This window comes from Macaca fascicularis, chromosome 7, assembly GCF_037993035.2.
Source record: "Macaca fascicularis isolate 582-1 chromosome 7, T2T-MFA8v1.1".
Lineage (NCBI taxonomy): Eukaryota > Metazoa > Chordata > Mammalia > Primates > Cercopithecidae > Macaca > Macaca fascicularis.
This window is the reverse complement of record NC_088381.1, coordinates 132,612,753-132,632,452: the sequence shown is the minus strand read 5'-3', so window position 1 is coordinate 132,632,452 and position 19,700 is coordinate 132,612,753. Positions and strand designations below refer to the sequence as shown.

The window sequence follows — 19,700 nt, the reverse complement described above, 5'->3', positions numbered from 1 at the left end:
AGGATTACAGGTACATGCCACCACACCCCTCTAATTTTTTAATTTTTTTTGTAGAGATGCAATCTTGTTATATTGCCCAGGCTACTCTCAAACTCCTGGCCTCAAGTGATCCTCCTACTTTGGCCTCTCAAAGCTCTGGGATTATAGGTATGAGCCACAATGCCTGGTCTAACACAAACATTATTTTAATGTAGTTGAACTTTCAAATTTTTATTTTATGGCTTTTGGATTTTGTGTCATATTTTGAAAGCCCTTCCCTACGCTAACATTGTAGAAAGCATTTACCATGATTGATCTTTTCTTGTTGTTGTTATTGTTGTTTTGAGACAGGGTCTCATTCTATCACCCAGGCTGGAGCACAATGGCAGAATCTCAGCTCACTGCAATCTTCAGCTCCTGAGTTCCAGTAATTCTCATGCCTCAGTCTCTTGAGTAGCTGGGATTACAGGCGTGCGCCACCATGCCTGGCTAATTTTTGTATTTTTAGTAGAGATGGGGATACATCATATTGGCCAGGCTGGTCTCAAACTCCTGACCCAAAGTGATCCACCTGCTTTAGCCTCTCGAAAGTGCTGGAATTACAGGCATGAGCCATCACGCCTAGCCTTATTTTGGTATTTTTATAGTTTTGTGTTTTACATTTCAATTTTTGACCCACATGAAAATTATCCTGGAGTATGAGGTATGAATGTAACTAACTTTTCCTGCCTGTCCATCCAGTTTTGCCAATACTCTTATTGAGTAATTCATCTTTCCCCTTCCTATTAGAAATGCCATCTCTATCAGCCATTAAATGCCAGTATGTACTGGGACTATTTCTGTCCCATTGATATATCCATCTTTTCATATGCTAGTACAACACAGTTTTACTATAAGTTTACACTATTCTTTGATAGACAAAACATCTGGAAAGGTTGGTAGCCCTTTAGTACTCTTATTTTTTGGAATATTCCTATTTTTGATTGCATGTTTTTTCAGTGAAATTTTTAATCATTTGTCTTTTTATCCCACAAATTCAAATTGTATAATTTAAATATATTTAAAACACTATTAAATATATATTAATTTAGGGTAAATTGATATCTTGATGATGTTGAGTTTTTTATTCAAGACCTCAGCGTGCATTTCCGTTTGTCTAGATTTTCTTGTGCATGCCTCAGGAGCCTTTTAAGGTTTTCTTTGTATGGATTTTGCATACTTCCTTTGAGATGTAATCTGAAACATTTTGTATCTTTATTAACATTGCGGGCCTTACAAATTCATATTTCAGGAAATGACCTTACCACACCTTCAGTGCCTCCTTTGCCTCTAGGATTAAATTTTTTTTTTTTTTTTTGAGACGGAGTCTTGCTCTGTCACCCAGGCTGGAGTGCAGTGGCGTGATCTCGGCTCACTGCAAGCTCCGTTTCCCGGGTTCATGCCATTCTCCTGCCTCAGCCTCCTGAGTAGCTGGGACTACAGGCGCCGGCCACCATGCCCAGCTAATTTTTTGTAGTTTTAGTAGAGACGGGGTTTCACCATGTTAGCCAGGATGGTCTCGATCGCCTGACCTCGTGATCCACCCGCCTCGGCCTCCCAAAGTGTTGGCATTACAGGCGTGAGCCACTGCGTCTAGCCAGCCTCTAGGATTAAATCTAAACTTCTTAGCCTCTCGTTTAAAGCTTTCCACATTCTGTTTAAAACCTGCTTTCCCCTATAATCCCAGCACTTTGGGAGGCTGAGGTGAGCGGATCACAAGGTCAGGAGTTCAAGACCAGCCTGGCCAATATGGTGAAACCCCATCTCCACTAAAAATATAAAAAATTAGCCAGGTGTGGTCGTGCACACCTGTAGTCCCAGCTATTTGGGAGGCTGAGGCAAGAGAATCACTTGAACCCAGGAGGCAGAGGTTGCAGTGAGCCGAGATCGCACCACTGTATTCCAGCCTGGGCGACAGAGCGAGATTCCGTCTCAAAATAAATAAATAAATAAACCCAAAACCTGCTTTTTCTCTAACCTGTAGCTATTCTCTAGCCCTAGCCCCTGAATAAGCTTTGGCCTTTTTTTTTTTTTTTTTTTTTTTTGAGACGAAGTTTTGCTCTTGTTGCCCAGGCTGGAGTGCAATGGCAGGATCTTGGCTCACTGCAACCTCTGCCTCCTGGGTTCAAACGATTCTCCTGCCTCAGCCTCCTGAGTAGCTGAGATTACAGGTGCTTGCCACCATGCCTGGCTAATTTTTTGTATTTTTAGTAGAGATGAGGTTTCATCATGTTGGCCAGGCTGGTCTCAAACTCCTGACCTCAGGTGACCCACCTGCCTCAGTCTCCCAAAATGCTGGGATTATAAGCATAAGCCATCGCGCCCGGCCTAGCTTTGGCTTTTTATACCTGTCTGCTTGGACTCATTCTGTCTCCCTGGCTCCCCTCCCCTTCTGACAATCCAAAGTGGCTTTCTTCACCAGGTCCCCCCTCGACCACTCCAATCAGAAATGACCTCTTTCTTCTTGGAACCCTCGAGCATTGACCATATGTGTCATGTATCTGATATGGAATTCAGTATTACCCTGTGATGGCTTTTGTGTTATTAAAGTGAACTGCCACTTATTTCTTATGTGCTTGCAAAAGTTAATTGGTGGGTTTGAGTATTGTTTCTTCAACTGTATCTTAAGGCCTTGGGGAGAGTGAGCTGCCCAACGCCCCTGCAGCACCTAGGACAGGGCCCACTAGTAATAGCAGCAGTAGTAGTGACGATAACAATGAAAGTTCACATGACGGCAACCTTTCTCTGTGCCAGCCCGTTCCATGTACGAACTCACTTATTACTAGATAAATATATTTGAGGGTTTTAGTGTCATGGGTGTATATTTGACCTCAAACTAAACCTTTGAAGGGTTTTAAGTCACCCAGTCCCCATACTCAGACAATAATTCTGGGTCAGAGCTGATCAGGGAGGAAGATGAGTTTTCTAGGCAAAGGCCTAACACACAGCAGGGAATGAGGATGGCCACAGCCTGGGAAGGAAAGGGAAAGAAAGAGGAACAGAGAGGGCTGTGCACAGTGGCTCACACCTGTAATCCCAGCGCTTTGAGAGGCCAAGACAGGAGGATCACGAGGTCAAGAGATCAAGACCATCCTGGCCAACATGGTGAAAAATACAAAAAATAGCCAGGCGTGGTGGCGCACACGTATATTTCCAGCTACTCAGGAGGCTGAGGTAAGAGAATCACTTGAACCCAGAAGGCGGAGGTTGCAGTGAGCCGAGATAGCGCTGCTGCACTCCAGCCTGGCAACAGAGCAAGACTCCGTCAAAAAGAAAAGAAAAGAAAAGAAAAGAAAAGAAAAGAAAAGAAAAGAGGAACAGAAAGGAAAGAGATGCTGGGTTTGATGGCAGCAGAGGCTGTGAACCAGTCCATGCTGGTGGACTCACCCCCTTTCCTGCACTGGCAGGGTAGGGCTCTGGAAATAAGGCCTGGCTCCTGGCAGGGCTGTGCTGAGGCCTCCTTCCCATGGTGGGTCCCAATAGGATGGTCTGGGTCCCCTGGGGACAGCAGGCCCAGTGCACAGCCACCTCTCTTCCTGTCCACACTACCGGGGTTCCCAGCCTAGCTGGCTCCAGGCCACCTGCCTCTCCTGCACTTGGAAGGCACGGGATGAGCGTCTGGGCTGTGCGGGAGTGAATGTGCTCAGCACACCAATGCCAGGTGGCTGGAGCCAGCCAGCTCATGGAAATGCCTCCCACCCAGGGGCCTTTTCTCCCCTTCCGATCATCATTAGCCTCTCGAAATATTTCCGTGTCTCAACATTGCAAAGCGTTTTGGGGCTCTGGGGATTCTGGGTGATTTCACTCCAGCCTTCAAATAAAAGGCAGCTAGGAGGCCACCTGCCTGTGCTCAAAACCTGAGGCTCCCATGTTTGAGGGTCCAGGGGGCATCATTCATGTGGTGAAAACTGGGGAGATCCAAGGGTGCTTTCGGATACTTCTGCACTAATAAATGCACCAGCCCAGTGGCCTAGAATTAATCCATGTTCCCAGCTAGAGGCACTCCCTTACCCTTTGCCAAGCACAGATAAATAGGTCTCAGCACCCAGGTAATGAATTGTTTGCATTCTTAACGACAGGAGAAGGAGGAAGCAATACTTTCACTTTGGGGGACACCTACATCTAAAGGGGCTAACATTTTTACCCCCCTTAGTCAGAGGCTCCGCACCTGACCTGAAGGGCTAGCTACTTAAAGAATAGATCTGGTTTCTAGGGAAAGAACTGTGGGACTGTGGCTGGCTCTATTGAATCTAAAAATGCCCCAGAATAAATGTCATTGCTTTCCGTCCAGTATGGCATCAAACCCCGTTTAGTTACATTTTGCTGAAGCAGCATTTAAAATCAGGAAAGTGGTTTAATTTGCTGCTGACAAAAGGGTAAGGGGAGTTTTCTCGCTGAAACTTTGCACAGAGGCCCCGAAAAAATGAGTGCCGTTTAAATTCTACATGTATTTAGGATTCACACAGTCAGTAGTAGTACTTTTCCTCTTCTTGGAAGTCTTATTTAGATGGCTGCTGTAGAATTCTTCATGTATGACTCAAGCCCTCGTCATATTTATAATAGACTCTGTCTGCCTCAAGGATGGGGACCGTCGGTCTTGTCCTTGAGTTCCCCACTGCCACCCAGGGCCTGGCACCTGACGGTTGTATGGTAAACATTTGCTCTATGGGTACACAGAAGAATCAAGGGTCTGAGTTCCTAATACCAAAATAGCCATGAAACAGGAAGACATCTGATGCAGCAAGCCTCAGGAACTGCCAGGATTCTACCCTTGAGGCAGAACTGGCTGAGCTCCTCTTTTTGTTATTGTTGAATCAGATATTTAATAATTTAAAAAGCCAGCCCTTCACGGCTGAGGCTCAGTTGAGCACACAGCCTGCTTCTACCGCGCGGACACCGCTCCTGGCTAGGCCACTCCAGGTGCGTCCTGGCTGTGATCTCCCCCACCCAGCCATGTACCCTCCCCAGGGATCCTCCACAACCTCCAGGCCCAGCCTCACTGCCAAGTCACCTCCTGCCCTGAATCTTCAAACCTAAGTGCCCAGAAGCCAATTGCCACCAAACTGTTCATAAATCCAGAGAGGGCTCACTCCTCTCTTCTCACCTTCAATTCTATCTTACTTGTTTTTCTTCTTTTCTGCTACTTTTCTTTTTTTTCTCCCTCTCTCCTCCCCTATCCTTTTCCCTTTATTTTGTGCCATCCCAGTCTTCTGTCCTGTCTCTAGCATCTTGTCCGAGCTTCCCCAGGTAATGCTCATGCCTCACTTGGACAGACCACCAGCATTATTTGTACAGAGGCATTAAGAAGTACCCCACCTGATCTGGTACAGCATGGGCCAGGGGCTTGGCTTGGGCTGATGCTGATTTAGGGTGGGGATGTCATGTCACCTTCCCAGGGGTGAGAAAGACAGCATAATGCCACGGACAGCCCTCAGCCCAAACCTTCACTATCCTTACCCCCACATGAATCACACATGCTACATATCCTGTTCCCTTGCTCATCATTTTCCTCCCCCTACCAGGAACTCCTTGAGGGCAGGAAATTTGTTTTACCTCTGTGCGTCCTCAGGCCTAGCACAGTGCTGCCACATAATAGGAACAGAATCAATGTTTGTACAGACAGCCACAATACAGCTATGGAGTACTGATGGTGTGCCAGGTTCCAGACACTGGAGACAGACAGGTGACCAAGACAGATTTCCCTGGGCTCAGGGAGCATCCAGGAGAGAGAAGGAAATGTAAATGCAGGGAGCGGGGCACAGGAGGGGAGACGCAACCCAAGTGCCATTTACACCGGCTCTTAAAGGATGAATTAGTGTTAAGTGAAGGAGGTGGGGTGGAGTGGAGGGGCTCAGAGAGAGCATTCTAGGCAGAGGGAATGTTTGATGGGTGGATGGGTAATCCTGGCATTGAAATCTGAATTCAGTGGCACAACAGTACAGAGTAGTCTGACTGATACAGGGAAACAGATGCTGAATTAGGAGTGTCCTGATACTGTGCATAGAATATGATGGCAGTGGGAGTGATCTCCTTACTGCCTCTGTTCTGGTGGCTTGTGGACCGGTATTGCTACATCTTGATGGCAAATGCTCCCAGGAAGGGAGTGGAATGAATACATCGACCTCTTCTGGCAAGCATGGGGCTTAAGGTAAAACCCCTTGGCCCCATGTCACATGGACCCTGCCAACCTCAGGCACCTCACCAAGGTTCTTCTCTCCGCCTAGATGAGCGGGAAGTTGTTCAGAAAAAGACCTTCACAAAATGGGTGAACTCGCACCTGGCTCGAGTGTCCTGCCGCATCACCGATCTCTACAAGGACCTGCGGGATGGGCGCATGCTCATCAAGCTGCTGGAGGTGCTCTCTGGAGAGATGCTGGTAAAGTCCCTTCCGTGGGCCCCAGGGCTGCTGCCATCGGCCCCTCTTCAGCAAAGGCATGGTTTGGGGGTATCTCAAGTTCTCATGGCCTTCCCAGTTTTCTCTCTGCTCCTTTGGGAGGCTCTAATACTTAGAATGGGAAGCATCCATGTGGCTGACTGGGTTCTCTGAATTCTTCCCAGAACTTCTTGCCTCCTCTGACCACTCCCACCCCTTCATGCTTCTCCCAGAAGCCATGCAGAGCTCCTGACTTTCACACTGGGCTCTGGGCATCTGTAGCTGGCCTGTGATGGCCTGGCCCTCAGTCTGCCCATTGGGCTAAGATGCGTCTCTCTTGGAACCAAGAGGAAAGTGTGGAAGCCATTTTGCTGTGTTTTACCACCCTTGCAAGTGGAAATTTATTAGAGGCTGTCTCAGTTGTAAGCCGCCAGCAATACTGTTGACCCCAAAGGAGAAGTAGGTGAAGGTTTATGTTTTGCTCAGCACAGAGTAAGCTTTGTGTCCTTGGGCCTGTCAGGCAGGACCCTCTTTTCCTCCATTTCCCCCATGTGTAAAATGAGGGCAACGATACCTGTACCTGATGAAGTTATTCTGAGATCCTCAGAGTCTGAATGAAAAGGCTTGAATGAAATGCCTTTTCAACTCCGTGCTGAAGTTCTACCTCTCAACCTGCATTGAAATTCCACTAGAGAGAGTTACCATGGGGAACCCATCAGATGATGCAGTTATCATCAGGGGAGAGGTGAAGGTTGATTGGCAGGGATGAACCCATTATCAATCACCAACCTAAAAGTCACTCTTAACACTGACTGGCAGTAAACAGTTCTTAGAACTGTGCCTGGCACATAGTAAGTGATCAGTTAACCATATGTTATGCTATCTTATGCAAATGCCATTTATCGCCCACTCAGAGGGCTTTGTTCAGCCCTGGAAGGGCACTGATGCAGCCTGGTTGCCGATCTCTGGGTGCTTGTTGGAGGGAATCTCTGCTGAAAGTAAAGCACTGAATAGTGTCAATGAATGACCATGGGACTTGGAGTTTGGCCAAGAGGGTGGAGGGTGGGTGCTTATGACAAGAGCTGGTCCAGGCTGCAGCCTCTGGGATGACTGTGCAGTTCCTCCATGCCCACGGGGGCCACTGCTGTCCCCCAGCCAAAGCCCACCAAGGGGAAGATGCGCATCCACTGCCTGGAGAACGTGGACAAGGCTCTCCAGTTCCTCAAGGAGCAGCGTGTGCACCTGGAGAACATGGGCTCCCATGACGTTGTAGACGGCAACCACCGCCTGGTCCTGGGCCTCATCTGGACCATCATCCTCCGCTTCCAGGTAGGTTCCTGGGGGGCAGAGGAAGTCGAGGGAGCACTCAAGGCTGCACAGGGCCTGGGAATCTTCTAAAATGGTGAACAGAGTGGGGATGTTAGCGCACATTCGGAGAGTCTGTAAATCTGCCATGTGGGACAGTGCTTGTATCACCCCAAATCGTTGAAGCTGAGGGGGAGCTGCTCACTCAGTAGTATAGTCTTTTCAAGGAGAATATAGAAATCAATTGGTAGCTGGGTTGATATCTGGCTGGAAGATTAGCTTTTTAGCCTCCTCCCCCTACATATGTAACTTCTTGGTTTTTGAAATAATTAGATTCAGAAATTGCAAAAATTGTATAGAGGATCCGTGTGTATATTTTCCAGTTAGAAACTTTTCTCTTCTCACCCTGAAATTCAAAGTCCAGATAATTTGTAAGGAAATTTAGAAAGGGGAAGGGGAGGAAAACAGGGGGACAGAAAGAACCTTGCCCGAGGAGGTGAGGGCAGGAGAAAGAAGACAGCATACAACTCGCGGACTAAAGACCTCAACCAAGTGGTCCTGGATGTCCGATCTCACTCTCCATGGATGCGTAAAATTGAACAACAATAGCAGCAGAGTTGGGGAGAATGGAAAGGCAAGAGGAGCTGCTAATGAAAGTGCAGTACTCACCAGCATTCATGTTGTTCCACAGCCTCAAGGGGCATTGCACGTCCAGAGGAGGAATCGGGGCATCTCGTCACTGATTCTCCACATTCTATTAGAGTTATCCAATTACAGCTGTCTCATCCCTGCGCCATTTTGGCTGACAGAGGCAGGGAAACAGGCTGCTGGGGCCCAGGGCCTCAGGGTGTGGTGTTGCTGTGGGGCTGGCAGCTACAGCAGAGGGATGAGGGAGGGAGCCTCCCAGGGACAGCAGGAAGGCACAGATCCAGATGCGAATTCTCGTCAAATCTCTCTTGTTCTCCTACCTTCAGATTCAGGACATTGTTGTCCCAACTCAGGAAGGTCGTGAAACAGCCAAGGATGCGTTGCTGTTGTGGTGTCAGATGAAGACGGCAGGGTATGCCCTGGGAACCAGCTGTCAGCACATCCCCCACCAGCCCCTTGCTCCCCACAAGCACTGCCATCCCCAGAGGGACACTAGATATCATCATCCAGAACTACAGCCGCCGGCCTGTAATGGATGCGAAGTCTGTGCTGAGCTGATTCTTTGAGGCCGGGAATACAGGATTCTCTTCCAAAGCTGCCTGCAGGCAGACTGGGGGGTCTGTGTGGTGTTCACATCTGATGGGGGAGCCTGTGTGTGTGGCTTAGCTGCTGCCCCCACTTGGTGACCTGGCTCAAGAAAGGACAGTTCCATTTCTTTCCTAGTATATTGGCCCTCAGTTTGTACACTTGTTTGGGACTACGAAAAATCTAATTCTTAGCTCTTACTGTTTCTCTTGGATGCAGCTACCCTCATGTCAATGTCACCAACTTTACCTCCAGCTGGAAGGATGGCTTGGCCTTTAATGCCCTGATACATAAGCACCGGTAAGAGGGAGGGGACAGCCATGGGGACTGACTGAGACAGCCTCCCTGGGAATATTTGGACACATTGCACTTAACATGGAGTCACAGAAATGTGACCTCCGCTGTTCCTTCTCCTCTCCCCTTCAGCACTCCACAGCACCCCCACTTTCCTTAAATCGCAGCGTGTCTGCCACCCACTTCCCTCATGTGCCAAGGCTCACACCTGCCCCCTCTCCTCTGCTCCCGTCTCTTCCTTTCACTCCTCTTGCCCGACCAACTCCCTGCCTCTGCACAGTGTCTGCTTCATGCTAGGGCTGCCCTGCTGGTGGGGATGCTGTGGCCACTCCCTTTTCACAGTCCAGCTTTGTCCCCAGGCCCGACCTGATCGACTTTGATAAGCTGAAGGACTCCAATGCCCGGCACAACCTGGAGCACGCATTTGATGTGGCTGAGCGCCAGCTGGGCATCATCCCGCTCCTCGACCCCGAAGGTGAGCCACACCCACCCCTGCCAGCTTTGCTGCAGCAATGAGGGATGCACTCGCTGTGCTAGAGGAGCTCAGCCACAGGACTTCTGTAGGCCGGCCCAGGTGCTGGGCAAGCTGTGGGCACAGGGAGGGGCAGTGGCCGGGCCAGGCTCTGCTCTGGGCCTGCTTCTCTGCTCCATGCTGGTTCCCATGCCTGCCTGGTCTGTTTGGAGATGGACTTTGGATCTTTCTTCTTTTCTTCTTTTGTAATTTGTGGTTCTAAAATGGATTTCATCACATTCTTCCATTCTTGCTCTGTTGGTTGTCACCTTGTGCCTGTAGCTGAACTTCAAACTGGAGGAATGAGGGATAAATCCTCTAAGCCTGACTTTCCTGGCTTCCAGTTTGGTCCTGAGAGTACACCCTTTTCCCTAACAGATGTCTTTACGGAAAACCCTGATGAGAAATCCATCATCACCTATGTGGTGGCGTTTTACCACTACTTCTCCAAGATGAAGGTGCTGGCAGTGGAGGGCAAGCGTGTCGGCAAGGTACAAGCTGTTTTGGAACCAAGGTGTCACCCTTCCCCTGTCTGCCAGATCCACACAGAGTGGCCCCCTTTCCAACCTAAGAAAGGGTGAAGAGTACAGCTCCCCTACCCCCTAACTTCCTCTAAAGCTGCCCTTGGCAGCACTGATGGCTCCTGAGCTGAATTCCAAAGCAGGTTGATGGTCTGTCCTGAAAGGTACCACAGGCGGCTGCTCTGTGCCTGGCGTCCACCTGGTCCACCTGAGATGCATATCTCATGAACATCCCTACAGGAACCCTCCAGGCTTTTATGGGGTTTGTTTATTGTGATCGCCGACCTCTTAGGCGCCCACAGTATACCAGAAACTCACCCATCGGTAGAGACCCTCATGCCAGATTCCTCTCCTCTGCTAGATAGATCCTTAGCTCCTAAAGGATAGGTACCATTTCTCATTCATCTCTGTGCCTCGTGTTTAGTAAAGACAATGGCTGGCAGCCCTTGACTCCTCATGAACATTTAAAAATAAACAAAACCCCGGCCCCCAAGTGGCTGGCATCCTGGCACAGCAAGCTTACCAATCTTCTCTCGCACTGGGGAGGGGAGCTGCTCCCAATCCCTAACAGGCCAGCTCGCTGCCGATTGGCAAGAGGAGGGCTTCACCCACTTCCCGTCCACTCCTGCTGCCCTACCAACAGTCTTGGGCCCAGGGAACAAACCCAGCCTAGAGCACTCCGGGGCTTAGGAGGTGGGAGCCCCATTTCAGGGCACCTTGATGGTGGTCCTCATTGGTATCCTCAATGGTGGCATTGCCCTTCTGATGAGAATAAGTAAGAAGGTGATTCCTTAGGTTATTGACCATGCCATTGAGACTGAGAAGATGATTGAAAAGTACAGCGGGCTAGCCTCGGACCTGCTCACCTGGATCGAGCAGACCATCACTGTTCTGAACAGCCGCAAGTTTGCCAACTCACTGACGGGCGTCCAGCAGCAGCTGCAGGCCTTCAGCACCTACCGCACTGTGGAGAAGCCACCCAAGTAAGGGCCTTGGAACACGGGAGGGTGGTCCTCAGTGGCTGGGAAACTGACCACCAAAAGGTAGAGCCAGGTCCTGGGCCTTATGAAGTACATCTACGAGGCACACGCTCAAGATTAGAGAGCTGCACATGTATCCCCTGCCTCGCGCCCCTCTTCACCACTCTCCTCCCAAGCCACCAGCTTAGAGGAAACCAGCATTGATGAGAAACCTCGACTCACGACCAAAGACAGTGGTTCCTCCCAGATCCCTGAGGAGGAGCAGGAAGGAAATCATAGGCTTCTGAGTCTCTTTGAATAATCCAGGCTGAAAAGCTCCTCTCTGGTCTGCCACTGAGCTGTGGGCTTGTTTTCTGATGAGATGACCTCTGTGCTCTCAGCCCCTGAGCTCTCTGCATGGGGTCTTATGGATCATCAAGTTCATCCTTCTTTTCCTCTCCCATCTGTCACTGCTCAGCAACAGAGCACTTAGCCTGCTTCTCAGGAACTCTGCCCTACCCTAGTGCGTGCAGAGCGTGTGTGCATATGCTTACACACATGTGCATGCAAACAACCGTGCACACGCATGCATACCTGCGTACACACAACCATCCATACACACAACTGTGCACCCATGAACATGCATGCACACACAACCATACACACACAACCGTGCACTCATACATATACACATAACTATACATGCATTTGTGCGTGCACACACAACTATGCACCCATGCACATACATATGCACACACAACCACATGTGCAAACGCACATACATATGTACAACCACACATGTGCACACGCACACACACACAAACATGCACACATACACACAGGGCGTTCCAGCTTATCTGCCATTAGCTTGTCCAGCTCCTTTGAAACAGGCTTCTAGCTCATTGGTGGTACCTTCTGCTCTGCTATTCCCCCCCCACCCTCCACACTCTCCATTCGTGACTCTGAAATGGGGAAAGGTGAAATGCTGACTCTAGGATATACTATAAACAAGTATCTGGTTTCTGGTCTGACACCAACCCATTTCTGAAGCCCTAAATCCAATACAGTTAGCATCCCCTATGAGTCTACCAGCCACTGCACACAGGGGTGTTCTCTCTTGGCTGTGTAGACAGTGCTTCATGGCCACAGTTCTCTTAAGTGCCTGTGAGCACTGAGATCCATTAGACTGGGCTCAGGGTGGGGACATTGCATATAGCTGATCCTTGACTGCCAGGTCAAGGATGCAGAAATGGGGGGACACTTGGGTACATGCAGAAATGTGGAAGTACCTGATACCTGCAGCCTGTACCCCACATGCTAGACAGCAATCCTGCTGCCAATTCTTGTCTCCTACACCTACAATCCTCTCAGAGCCCAGCCTTTCCTGCCTTCTGGGAAGCATCTGGCCTGTAGGACTTGCCAGGAGATCTGGCTCATTAGGACCTGGGTGAAAGCTGTTTTCAGTGTAGTATGCTCTCCCACGGAAAATGCTGCTTCTGGGGTTTTATTGACTCACTCAATAAGAAACTGACCAGAGAGCTAATAAGAAGCCCTCATCACTTGCAGAACAGAGAAGGGTTTTTTGTTTTTTTTGTTTTTGTTTTTTTGTATTGATCAGTAAAACTTGATATTTACAGGAATTACCAGAATACCTCAGCTTCCCATGTAGAAGCAAATGATAAATGCTATGGTGGCCATTGTGTTTCCTTTGGTTTATATTGTAAAGACCCAAACCCCTATTAGATCTTAGTTGGTGAGAAGGATAGATGTTTTAACAGGTAAGCAGACCTATAGATTCTCTTTAGTTTTTCTGTGTTTTTAAGGGAAATATGCTTTGCTATCTAAGCTTCAAGATGCCACAGTTCCGTATTGACTTCAGCAAAAAAAATTGGCCATGAGATATGAGATTAATACCAGTCTTCCTACCTCTGTTTTCTTGACAGGTTTCAAGAGAAGGGGAATCTAGAAGTTCTACTTTTTACCATCCAGTCCCGGATGAGAGCCAACAATCAGAAAGTGTACACACCCCACGATGGGAAACTAGTGTCTGACATCAACAGGGTACCACAGCATTTTCCATTATGCATTGATGGTGGATTGATTGAATTCCTGATAAGGACACAGTGAATGGTCATTGGACCAGATTAAACCAAGCCACTTTCTTTGGTGTTATTAATCCACACGTTGACTATTTGGGGGAGTTATCTGAACCTGGTTCTGAGGGGTCAGACTCTACTCCTCCACCCTCCTTTAATCCCCCTGTTCAGATGCCCTGAGTCCCTGAGTCCTTTTTTTTTTGGAGACAGGGTCTCACTCTTCCACCCAGGTGGCAGTGCAGTGGCACAATCACAGCTCACTGCAGCCTCACCCTCCCGGGCTCAAGTGAATCTCCCACCTCAGCCTCAGTAGGTGGGACTACAGGCGTGCACCACCACACCCAGCTAAATTTTGTATTTTTTATAGAGACAGAGTCTGGCAATGTTGCCTAGGCTGGTTTTGAACTGGGCTCAAACAATCCTTCCATCTTGGCCTCCCAAAGTGCTGAGATTACACATGTGAGCCACCACACCCAGCCTCCTAGTCCATTTTTTTTGGAGTCAGTTTTATAGCCTGTCCTCTGTAGAACCTTGAGTTTGTCTTTGAAGATGGAATATTAACTACTTATAACCAAAGGAAAATGCCTATGACATTTCAGAGGCTTGGAGGCTTACCACCACCTGGCAGTTCATATTGAACAGAGGTAGCCATTAGTCAATAAGAACTTACTGAGCATAGCCAGGCACAGTGGCTTAAGCCTGTAATCCCAACACTTTTGGAAGCCGAGGCAGGCGGATCACGAGGTCAGGAGCTCGAGACCATCCTGGCTAACATGGTGAAACCCCGTCTCTACTAAAAATACAAAAAATTTAGCCGGGCGTGGTGGTGGGCACCTGTAGTCCCATCTACTCGGGAGGCTGAGGCAGGAGAATGGTGTGAACCCGGGAGGCGGAGCTTGTGGAGAGCTGAGATTGTGCCACTGCACTCCAGCCTGGGCAACAGAGTGAGACTCTGTCTCAAAAAAAAAAAAAAGAACTTACTGAGCATTCAGAGAAGTGAAAAACATTATTTTGGGCCAAGAGTCTGAGGCAGGTTTAGGGGAAGAGGGAAGTGAGACTCATGAGCAGTGCCCTCTGAATCTTTCATGCGTCCAGACATGAAAGCCAAAAGGCTTTTAGTGATCTTTAATCTGTTACCACGTCACCCAAGAGCATCAGGTTGTACCTCAATTCCAGAAATCACTCAGTGTTGGGTTAAAGAGGTGGAGCGCCCAAACTGAGGCGTTTCTCCTGTACCCCAAGAATTCTCATTCCACCCTTTGTGCAGGCCTGGGAAAGCCTGGAGGAAGCTGAGTATCGGCGGGAGCTGGCCCTGAGAAATGAGCTCATTCGGCAGGAGAAGCTAGAGCAACTGGCCCGGCGCTTTGACCGGAAGGCTGCAATGAGAGAGACCTGGCTCAATGAAAACCAGCGCCTCGTGGCCCAGGTAATGAGGGACATGCTTTGGGTGACAGGAGAGGGGACATTCTTCAGAGCCCCCAGCTTTTGGCTGGGCTGGAGTCCAAGCTGGCTTCTCACAGCCTCTCCTTGTGCCTTGCATCCCAGCTCCCCCATGATCTGGTGGATCAAGATTTGCATCTGGGGAGGAGCTCTCCAGGATTTATTAAATCTCATTTTTAGGAAAGAGCCTTGGAGTCTGGAACTGGCTGCTGAAGTTGTCTTTTGTGGGCTTGTAGCGTCAACTACAGCTGGGGTTTGAGTTGATGTTAAATCGTGGTTCTTGGGGGATATGGTAAAATCACAGACTGCACCTTGTCTGTGTCGGGCATGCCTTTTGGACTCTGGCCTCTGGTGCTGTGACATAATTCTAGCTAAGAATGGACCCCAGGGCTGATTCTTCATTAGAGCACCTGTTCCCTCTCACTTAAAACTTGGAATCAAATTAGATTCTTTCCAAAAAGGGGCAACGAGTATTCTGAGAGCACTGGAGAGTGTATGCGCACCCCAGAGAGCGTGTAAATAAACCATCTGTTTGCTGGTGCATGGTTTCTGAGTGAGAAGCAGCCCCTTCCTGCCCCAAATCCAACAAGTCCACTCAAGGCAGGGTGGGGAGTGCCAGCAGGCCACCAAGGGGCTCCATTAGTAACACACAGGCTGCATTACCCACACAGGTGGCACAGGGAGTAAAATCACGAACTTGTCGCTGGGCGCGGTGGCTCACGCCTGTAATCCCAGCACTTTGGGAGGCAGAGGCGGGCGGATCACCTGAGGTCGGGAGTTCGAGACCAGCCTGACCAACATGGAGAACCCCCGTCTCTACTAAAAATACAAAATTGGCCGGGTGTAGTGGCACATGCCTATAATCCCAGCTATTAGGGAGGCTGAGGCAGGAGAATTGCTTGAACCTGGGAGGTGGAGGTTGTGGTGAGCTGTGATCGTGCCATTCACTCCAGCCTGGGCAAACAAGAGTGAAACTCCATCTAAAAAAAAAAAACAACAAACCATGAACTTCTCTTAGAGGCTCTTGTAAGACATTACTTTTTGGAATTTGGGTCTGATAAGACAGCTGCGAAAGGAAGGCGAAGTTCTTGGGAATGTGCTTTCCCATCTAGCACTGGTTCTGAAGGGACCCGCCCTTTCCCTGCATTTGGGGATGAGCCCCGGAGTGTCTCACTGAGCTGCCTGTTTTTCTCCCGTGGGGCAGGATAACTTCGGGTATGACCTGGCAGCTGTGGAGGCTGCCAAGAAGAAGCACGAGGCCATCGAGACTGACACGGCTGCCTACGAGGAGCGGGTGAGAGCCCTGGAGGACCTGGCTCAGGAGCTGGAGAAGGAGAACTACCATGACCAGAAGCGCATCACGGCCCGCAAGGACAATATCCTGCGCCTGTGGAGCTACCTGCAGGAGCTGCTGCGGTCCCGGCGCCAGAGGCTTGAGACCACCCTGGCACTGCAGAAGCTCTTCCAGGACATGCTGCACAGCATTGACTGGATGGATGAGATCAAGGTGGGCCCTGGGGGCCACCTCCTGCCATGCCCTGCAGCACTCACGTTGGGTCTCAGGGGCCCTGCAGTTAGCATAGGCTTCCTTAGACACCTCCCAGCCAGTCATATATCTGAGTCAAAATAGAGAAACTGAGGCAGCAGTGTCTAGCTGCACTTGCCTCTGTGCCTCTTGGTCCACTCTGCTCCAGCAGGTGATACCAGCCCAGGTCCATGGTACCCTGGTGATTGAGAAATCTTGGGTTTGTGGCAGCACCGGTGCCAACCTGCAGGGCCTTGAAGAGACATACATTAATCAGGAACCTGGAGAATCAGGCTCTTAGTAATTACAATTTGACTCTGGTTAGAATCCAGACCTCCCAGCGTAAGGGCAACCTCTCCTCTCTCTGTGCTGTAGTGAGTCTCAGCTGAGGACACACATCAGACTGCCCCTGGAGCTTTGTGAAAATACACATGGCCAGGCCCCAACCCTGAGATCGATGCAGTAGATGAGTGTGGGCCTTGAGCATCTGTAAGATGTTCCATGGATGATGCTGATGGGCACCCCCAGTAGACACTCCCCCTCTGGAGCTTCTTCCATCATCAGCAGCAGCCCTTTTCTGGCTGCATTAGGCTCACCCTTGCTCAGACACCAGGGACATGCCCTTTGCAGGGGTCTCTTCTCCTAATGTGTAGGTCTCTTCATTTCTCCTCATTTCCTTTCTGCTGTTCTCTTTGCCAGGCTCACCTCTTGTCTGCCGAGTTTGGGAAGCACTTGTTGGAGGTTGAAGACCTGCTACAGAAGCACAAGTTGATGGAAGCTGACATTGCCATCCAAGGGGACAAAGTGAAGGCCATCACTGCAGCCACCCTGAAGTTCACTGAGGGGAAAGGTGAGACCAAGTCTGTCTCCCCTTTTAAGGCTTCTGATGCCAGAGCCTCATCCTCTGGCCTAACACCCCAACTTGGATAAATCTCCTGGAACCAACTTTAAAGTTCTGTTTCTTTCATCAAATAATGGTCCGAGAAAGAAGCTTGAGGGACAGTCAAACTCTCTAGAGAGCCGACCACTGCTTCCATAACCTATAATCACCAAGGAGCCATCATCTGTCCTTCATTCTCCTTGCTAGTTCAGGTCATGGCTGAGACAATTTAGGTTTCCAGATTCTTGTTTTAAATAAGAGACCTCACTGCCTCTTTCAAGAATGACCTTGAAAATTTTTTTAAATTAATTTAAAAAATAATTTTATGCTGTACATTTCTATTAAGAACTAACCCCACTTTTTATCTTCCTTAACCCTGAAGTTCAGTGGGAAATAATTATAAAGAATCTGTCTGCCCTCTGAGCAACTGGGACCCCCCTGCACCCAACCCCAAAGCCCCAGTGTCATGGCAGCTTCAGGTTTGTATAGTTCCAACCTGGCAGCTTATCTGAAGCGTGCCCATAAATGAAGCCCATCCCCCACTTTGTCCTCCTTCCCCCTATTTCTTCCAGGGTACCAGCCTTGTGACCCCCAGGTCATCCAGGACCGCATCAGCCACCTGGAGCAGTGCTTTGAGGAGCTGAGCAACATGGCAGCTGGGCGGAAGGCCCAACTGGAGCAGTCTAAACGACTCTGGAAGTTCTTCTGGGAGATGAATGAGGCCGAGAGCTGGATCAAGGAGAAGGAGCAGATCTATTCTTCCCTGGACTGTGGCAAAGACCTGACCAGTGTGCTCATCCTACAGCGCAAGCACAAGGCTTTTGAGGATGAGCTCCGTGGGCTGGATGCCCACCTGGAGCAGATCTTCCAGGAGGCTCATGGCATGGTTGCGCGTAAGCAGTTTGGGCACCCGCAGATCGAGGCCCGCATCAAGGAGGTGTCGGCTCAGTGGGACCAGCTGAAGGAGCTGGCTGCCTTCCGCAAGAAGAACCTCCAGGATGCTGAGAACTTTTTCCAGTTCCAGGGCGATGCGGATGACCTGAAGGTTTGGCTGCAAGATGCCCACCGGCTGCTCTCTGGTGAAGATGTAGGGCAGGACGAAGGGGCCACGCGGGCCCTGGGGAAAAAGCACAAGGACTTCCTGGAGGAGCTGGAGGAGAGCCGTGGGGTGATGGAGCATCTGGAGCAGCAGGCCCAGGGATTCCCCGAAGAGTTTCAGGATTCCCCAGACGTGACCCATCGGCTGCAGGCCCTGCGGGAGCTCTACCAACAGGTGGTGGCCCAGGCAGACCTGCGTCAACAGAGGCTGCAGGAAGCCCTGGACCTGTACACGGTGTTTGGGGAGACAGATGCCTGCGAGCTGTGGATGGGTGAGAAGGAGAAGTGGCTGGCCAAGATGGAAATGCCAAACACCCTGGAGGACCTGGAGGTGGTACAGCACAGGTCAGAGTTAACTCATCTTTTCCTCACCTCCCTGCACCCAGGTCTGGGCACCATCTCCCACCTAGTTTGGTAATAGTCTCTGGATCAGCAAAGGTCTCTTTGAGAGGCCCTGGGATGCCCTTTGTTGCAAAGTCCAGGCATTGGGAGTCACAAGTTCTATTCTGGCTCTGTGGTCTGGAGTACTTCACCCACTGGGGCCTTGCGTTCCTCAAACAAAGGGAATTTCTCTAGTCCAGTTATTCAGTTACTTTTCAGCGATAGCAGTCTTTGCTCAGATGAATTGTGTATGGAACCCCTAGGTCACACAGAGGAAAAATGGAGCTACTCTGGAGAAGGAGGTTGAGAGGCCAGGACTCTGCCAGCTCTAGCCTTTCGTGGCAGTCCCTAAGCCAGGGGACTCTGAGGGGCCACAGAGAGAGTTTGCAAACCCCCTGTCTGCAAGGCCACTTTCACCCCTGGTGTTCTGATTTCATCAGTACCCCAGATGGTGAGGCACGCCCCAGTCTGTGAGGCATCTCCACAGCCGAAGCACAGAATTCAGGGAGTCAGGAGGAGGAGAGGCCACTCTCTGGAGCAGTGCCAAGGTGGTGCTGCACTGATGCTGGAGAATCCTGGGCTCTTACCCTTGAAGGATCGGCCTTCAGAACTACAAATTCCCCCCAACCACCACCCCAACAGCTTTTCCTTATCTTACCCAGGAATGGAGCACCTGACTGGAAAGGGTAGCTTTCGGATCAAGATGTCAAGGCATTGGACTCAGAGTCCAAAAGCAACAGCCAGAATAGTGGAGGCCTGGAAGGTGGCCCTTGTGACAATTGACATCCCCCACACAAATATACAGTAACCTCTCTTCAGCCCTCCCCCCCCTTCATATGTCTCTGTTGAGCCAGAAGCCTGTGTAGGAAGTAACTGACTCTCTCAAGGCCTGTTCCAGGCAGTGCTAACTCACAAAATCAAACCCACGAACCAGAAAGGAGGGCCAGCATATCTGTCTTCTTCCTCCTGCCTCACCTGAACAAACGGTTTAGGCAGTGGAAGGAGAAAGCAAGAGCTACATGTTCTGGAGACTGGAGGTGCCACTGGCAAGGAAGTGTCTGCTGCT

The 19,700-nt window shown here is 49.9% G+C and overlaps 1 protein-coding gene across 4 annotated transcripts in view; it reads left to right on the top strand.

Annotated features, from left to right (window-relative positions):
* The window catches only part of SPTB (spectrin beta, erythrocytic), a 137,173-nt gene that overhangs the window by 71,370 nt on the left and 46,103 nt on the right, over positions 1-19,700 (top strand). For all 4 annotated transcript variants that reach the window (XM_065548904.2, XM_065548902.1, XM_065548903.1 and 1 more), the window contains exons 3-14: positions 6,243-6,394; positions 7,547-7,720; positions 8,671-8,756; positions 9,149-9,229; positions 9,583-9,698; positions 10,113-10,225; positions 11,051-11,238; positions 13,158-13,275; positions 14,578-14,736; positions 15,955-16,257; positions 16,975-17,125; positions 17,728-18,598. In XM_065548904.2, coding sequence (XP_065404976.1) covers positions 6,243-6,394; positions 7,547-7,720; positions 8,671-8,756; positions 9,149-9,229; positions 9,583-9,698; positions 10,113-10,225; positions 11,051-11,238; positions 13,158-13,275; positions 14,578-14,736; positions 15,955-16,257; positions 16,975-17,125; positions 17,728-18,598 — 2,512 coding nt within the window. The remainder of the gene's footprint in view (positions 1-6,242; positions 6,395-7,546; positions 7,721-8,670; positions 8,757-9,148; positions 9,230-9,582; positions 9,699-10,112; positions 10,226-11,050; positions 11,239-13,157; positions 13,276-14,577; positions 14,737-15,954; positions 16,258-16,974; positions 17,126-17,727; positions 18,599-19,700) is intronic.